The sequence below is a fragment of the Balearica regulorum genome, chromosome 1 (genome assembly GCF_011004875.1).
Source record: "Balearica regulorum gibbericeps isolate bBalReg1 chromosome 1, bBalReg1.pri, whole genome shotgun sequence".
NCBI classification, from domain to species: domain Eukaryota; kingdom Metazoa; phylum Chordata; class Aves; order Gruiformes; family Gruidae; genus Balearica; species Balearica regulorum.
In genome coordinates this window covers 34,119,161-34,124,587 of record NC_046184.1, presented here as the reverse complement: position 1 = coordinate 34,124,587, position 5,427 = coordinate 34,119,161, and the positions used below count along the sequence as shown (strand labels likewise).

Genomic DNA, 5,427 nt, shown 5'->3' with positions numbered 1-5,427 from the left:
GTTTCTCCAGCCCAAATCTAGTATCATGATTAAATAATCATCAGCATTTTACTCTCCGTTCTTGGCAGCCGGAGCGCCAGCTACTGTCAACAACCATCAAGATCAGAGGAGGCCAGAAAAGAGCATTCAGGGATGAAATAGTCAAGAATATTAAAGATAAATCCATGTTGATTATAAATGCCTGTTCAAATGGCTTATTTAGGATCTGAATGCAAAGATGTTTTGTTCTGTAAACAGCCATCAGCACCACCCCACTTGTAGGAAAATGGGATTGCTATAAAATATCTGACAGCTTTCAGATTTTTATTTGCTATGAAGTTTATCATCATTACTGTAAAACCCAAGCCCTGTGTCAGCGTGTGTCATAGGATAGAGACTTATTGCTACCTCAGCCATGCTCAGCCCTCAGACTGAAATGGTATTTGGACCAGAATTCTGACTTACCTTTCATACAAAAACTTTATCTTCAGGCGTTTCCACTGAAATTGGTGAAGCCATTACAGGTATAAAAAAGCATTCCAAATGAATACAGGTGCTACAACTAGATCTTATGGGATGCACGTGAAGGCCCTTAGAAATTAGTAAGAATTATGACGTGAACATAAAAGTCTGCCATGGGCCCTGCTGTTACATGAACTGATCAACAGCAGTACCACTCTTCAGTGTTAAGCAATATTCTGCAGGTAGGTATGTATGTATGTAGAAATGAGGGGAAATTTTTTTTAACATAAAAATACACTGTATTGATAGTATATAGATGTATTTGTACCAAGGTTTAACAGACTGAACTTCACTTTCAACTATGTATATATCTAAACTGTGTGAATCAGCCATAATATAGTCTGCCACAGTGTAATGTGCAAGGACATTTATTTATCTACTGCTAGAGTACTCCTTTTTATCATCTGGAGCGTTAACCCACATAGACACATGATGCTTTATTTAAATATTTCATCTGCATAGGTCAACTGTGTCAAGTAGCTGCCAAAGAATTTCAAACCCACTTTCCTATTAAATTTACTGTAAGTGTGATGATAATCTATAAATTCTATTTTTTCATCTTTATAAACAACATGCTGAAGACTACTTGTCAAGAGATTACAACTCAACAACTATTTCCTGGCATAATCCTACACTTAAGAATTTTTAAGTAGCTTTGTACTTTATTGGAGTCTCTCCTGAAACAGTGAATGAAGTCAGAGTCACTCATCATGTTCGCTTCATTACTAATTGATAAACCAGCAGCTTCAGATGATGCCATTCCATTTAAAGAATTGCTGATGATCCCCATTGACTGCATCTGTATTGAAAACAGGAAAAGAAGTACAACTCGTAACTATACATACAACAAATCCTAAAATACCAGTGCAGAAGTCAACCGAGGCATGACTATGTTGGGCTGTTCGACTCCAGACCTTTCACATGCTTAATGAAGATATAGGTGAAGCTCCTTACATAGAATAACTTTGTCTTTTTATTTTAACAGTATCTGTACAATCTTTAGACTAGCCTGAAATGAACTGATATATGCAAGAATACTGGGGTATAACTCCATCTGAGTTTAAGTAGAGGAACCCCTATTATTTGGCAATCATTTCCTCTTGAAGTAATAGAGCAAATCAGTCTTGAGATTTTGTAGTCATTTATTTTAATGAGTTTTGTGAAGGAAAGCTTCTAATGTCAGCATTCATCAGTGCTGTTCAACCTGGTGAACTCTGCAGGCTGTTATCAACTCTTAAAGTAGGAGCTTCACAACAGAACCAAGCTTAGAATTACTGTCTTACAGAAGAACACAGCTGCAAGATACTGAAATACACTTGCATTGTTTGCATAATTTTTTAAATTACATTTCTACCTTGTGCTATGTCCATAGCACAGAGGTGTCAAAACTTCAAAGCTTTCCTTCTTAGTAATTCCTTCAAAGGTGTTTAAGAAAAATAAAATCAGGTAAATATACCAGACATGTGTAGCTAGTTTAGAGTTTGATGGCTTGCTTCAGTTACAGAACGAAGCAAACAAAGGTCAAGCTTTGAGGTTGACACCTCTGAACTTTAAGGCCATTTTAACCCAGAACCATGGCTGCACTTGGAAGACAGACTTTTCATTTGTAACTCTGAGTCACCCTAACCAGGGCTGCATTTTAGAACAGGGTAGGATTCCTCTTATTATAGTGATAAGCTGCTCATCATTTTAAAACTTGTATTCCCCACCTGTGTTCATGAAGCTAAAAGGTGAGCTACTAGTGTAAGATACTAGTTTATTATTCACTTTTTTGTGAAACAGACTCCTTGGCAGTGTAGCCATTTCAGAGAACGGACACACAGCCCTCACTTCTTTAGCCAAAACTACAAATAATTTTAGATACGAATGCACAAGAAATACAAAGATCAGGACTTCTGGCTAGTAGTGAGAAGACAGAAATGGAAATAACAAAAAATTATATCCAATAATTTATATATGATCTGCCAGAATTTGGAAGGGAGTTTTGAAATTGTTTTGGGACTGGCATCTAACTTGAGCAATGCCACTGTTGTCTTGAAGAACTTATCCCAGCATAAAATTGTTGCCTTATGAAGAAGCTCTTTGCAGCAGACAGCAGTGATACTTGAATTACTTAGAATGTAAATCCAAATAAAACTGAAAACAATAATTATTTGTCACAGCCTATCCATATCTGCTCTACTGCCCTAGAAAAGTCAAGTCATTACTGGCTCATACATGAAGCTGTAAATGGCTCTAGTCTTGGTACTTGTGTCTTTCTTCCATATATTTCAGATTAATAAAATATTGCTCTACACATATAGACACATATAATGTCATCTATTTGCCAATCCATAAACTAAGTCACATCCTTTGACTGACAAATTCCTGTATCTGTAACAAAGTCCAGCGTTGCTGGCTTGGAGCCTCTGTTGGCATTAAGGCTATAGCCCAAGTGAGAGCAGACGTTGCCCCTTTCCCCCCCCCAAGTCACTCACATCACATGACTGGTATAAATAAAAGCTACATTGAAAATCTTGCCTTTTCTGTTACTTTCTCAACTCCAGTCTTCAGCTCATGTACCATATTGCTGATTTGCTTAGCTTTGCTAAGGCTGTCATCAGGTAGCTCTTGATGGTGCTCAATATGCTGGTTAAAGTGGGAAAGGGGTTCTTTCCAGGCTTGCAAAAGTTTCAGTATCAAGTGAGTCAGTTCTTCTCTCTTATAAATTAAAATAGTAAAGAGTTTCTCTGTTAGTTTGCAGCAGGTCATATGAACACTGTCTCACTGTGAAATCTCAGTGGGATTAAAATTTATATCTGCAATTCAGTATTTTTCAAATATTCAGAACTTAAGGGCCATTCTGTCTCTGGTTGTTTGCTTAAATACAAGCAACACCCAAAAGTTGTATTTGTCTTGTTTTCAGCTTGCTTAGGCTCCTAAGCTCTGTAATACCTAAAACTGTGGAGAACAGCATTAGCAAAATGATGGCATTCCTGTCAAACATACTTGTTACTGAAAAAGTTTTCAGGAACTCCTACATGTCTCAAAAGCCCAAGAAGCCTCATCCAGACATCTCTGTTTGCTGGTATGGAAGTGCAGGGGTTTCCTCACACCTGCCGTGGTTATGGCCGTGTTGGGAAGAGGTTCACTGCAGGCATACTTCCCGGTTGTTTCTCTAACAGAAACTCAGTGGCCGTAAGACCTCTCTTGCAATGTACGTTCAGAAATACAGTTGAGTGGTTAAAGCTTTCTAAAGCCAGCAGGGCCTCATTTCCCATTGCCCTTCCAGGGGAGCTTCTACACATCTTGGGGGAATCTCCTCACTCCCATCACAACCAAGAGCAAAACGTTAACATTTGTCACTGCCTGTCTCCTCCTAGAGGCAAAAGTTTCTCCTGCTGCTGTATCCTCGACTTTACAATATGCTTTTTCTCTGTCTAAAGAAACCCTTCCTGCCCTTCTCTAAATTAATAACGATTTTTTTCTCTTTGCCATTACATCTGTCTAAAACAATTTGCTGTTCTTTTCCCCTTACCTAACTACTGATTCAGAGATAATGACTGTTATTTCTTGCTCCTGATGATTGCTTTTTGTGCTTTGCAGTGACACTGATTAATTTAACTTATCTGTCACGTGCACAGTTTTCTAACTTGCTGTTCCACAGACACTGCCACAACAAAATCAAAAGGATGTCTGTCCGTCAGCCATTTGGACGAAGTACTGCTGCAATACCTCTATTATAACTAATAAATATGATCTAAACATATGGAACCGTATACGGCTTTTTTTAACAGAACAAACTAATGATTCGTATACAACACCTCTGTGATGTGCACCTGTTTGGAGTCAAAACTTGGCAGCTTATTCAATCCAAACTGCTGGTGAAGCAACGGAGGCAGAAAAACCTCTCTGCCTATCTCCAGCCCGACTGGGGTGGGGGATCACCACAGCGCGATGGGTGAGACTTTTGGGGGCTCTGACGGGACGAGGGGTGCTTTCTCCTTTCTTCAGGGGGGAGCAAGGAGGCGGTGTGACCCGCGGGGCCCCCTCCCAGTCCCCCAACCCCAAGGGGGTCCGCGGTGCCCCCCACCCGCCCCGTCTCCGCCCTCCGCCGCCGTCCAGCCTTACCGGGATTTTTTGGGCGTATTCTTTGCCGTTGGGGGTCAGCATCCCCGACGTGTGGCACTTCCGAAAGGGCTTCCCCAGCTCGTTGTCACGGGGAGGAAAGTGCTTTTCCTATGGCGGAAGAAAACCTAAAGAAACACCGAGAGCACCCCCTCGCCCCGCCGGCAGCCGCTCCCAAGGCGGCGGGAGCCCGGTGCGCGGCGGCGGGAGCCCGGCCCGGCACTCACCAGCTCGGCGCAGAGCGCTGTGGAGAGGCTGTGGATCCTGCCCGAGTGCCGGATGACCCGGTCGAAGAGATCTGCCACGGTCAGGAGGCGGCAGCCGGCGTCCCGCGGGGCGCAGACCAGCAGCCACAGCAGCGCCAGCGCCGCGGCGGCACCTGCGAAGAGCCCGGCGGCGTCGGGGGGCGCGGGGCGTCGGGGGGTGCCGCCCGGCCCGACCCGGTCCTCTCTGCTCCGCTCCGCTCCCCTCCGCCCCGCCTCGCTCCGCCCGCCGCCCTCACCTGGTCGACCCGCCGCCCGGGGGAGGGCCATGGCGCCGCGGAGCCCGCTGCCCGGCGGGGAGCGACTGGGACCGGCCGGCGCCGGCGTTGCTCCCGCGTCCCCTATATATGCCGGGTGGGGATGTGCGTGGCGCGGGGGGGGATCTTCTGGTCATGACGGGTCCCTCCCTGACGTGCGCAGCCCGCGGCCACCGTAAGCAAGCCGCCCAGAGCGGGGCTCCCGGCTCGGCGGGCGGGCGGGAGCCCCCTCACACCGACGGGGCCAGTCGTCGTCCCCCCGCCGCCCCCGGCAGCCCACAGGACCCAGCAGAAATTGA

At 44.9% G+C, this 5,427-nt stretch overlaps 1 protein-coding gene across 1 annotated transcript; it reads right to left on the bottom strand.

The window, feature by feature from the left end:
• Nucleotides 1-1,105: 1,105 nt before the first annotated feature.
• LOC142600047 (prolactin-like) lies at nucleotides 1,106-5,141 on the bottom strand. The gene is made up of 5 exons (XM_075742851.1): nucleotides 5,111-5,141; nucleotides 4,836-4,987; nucleotides 4,612-4,719; nucleotides 3,022-3,201; nucleotides 1,106-1,300 (listed from the first exon to the last, which is right to left on the bottom strand). The coding sequence occupies exons 1-5, from the start codon at nucleotides 5,139-5,141 to the stop codon at nucleotides 1,106-1,108; spliced, it is 666 nt and encodes a 221-aa protein (XP_075598966.1).
• Between the last annotated feature and the right edge of the window lie 286 nt (nucleotides 5,142-5,427).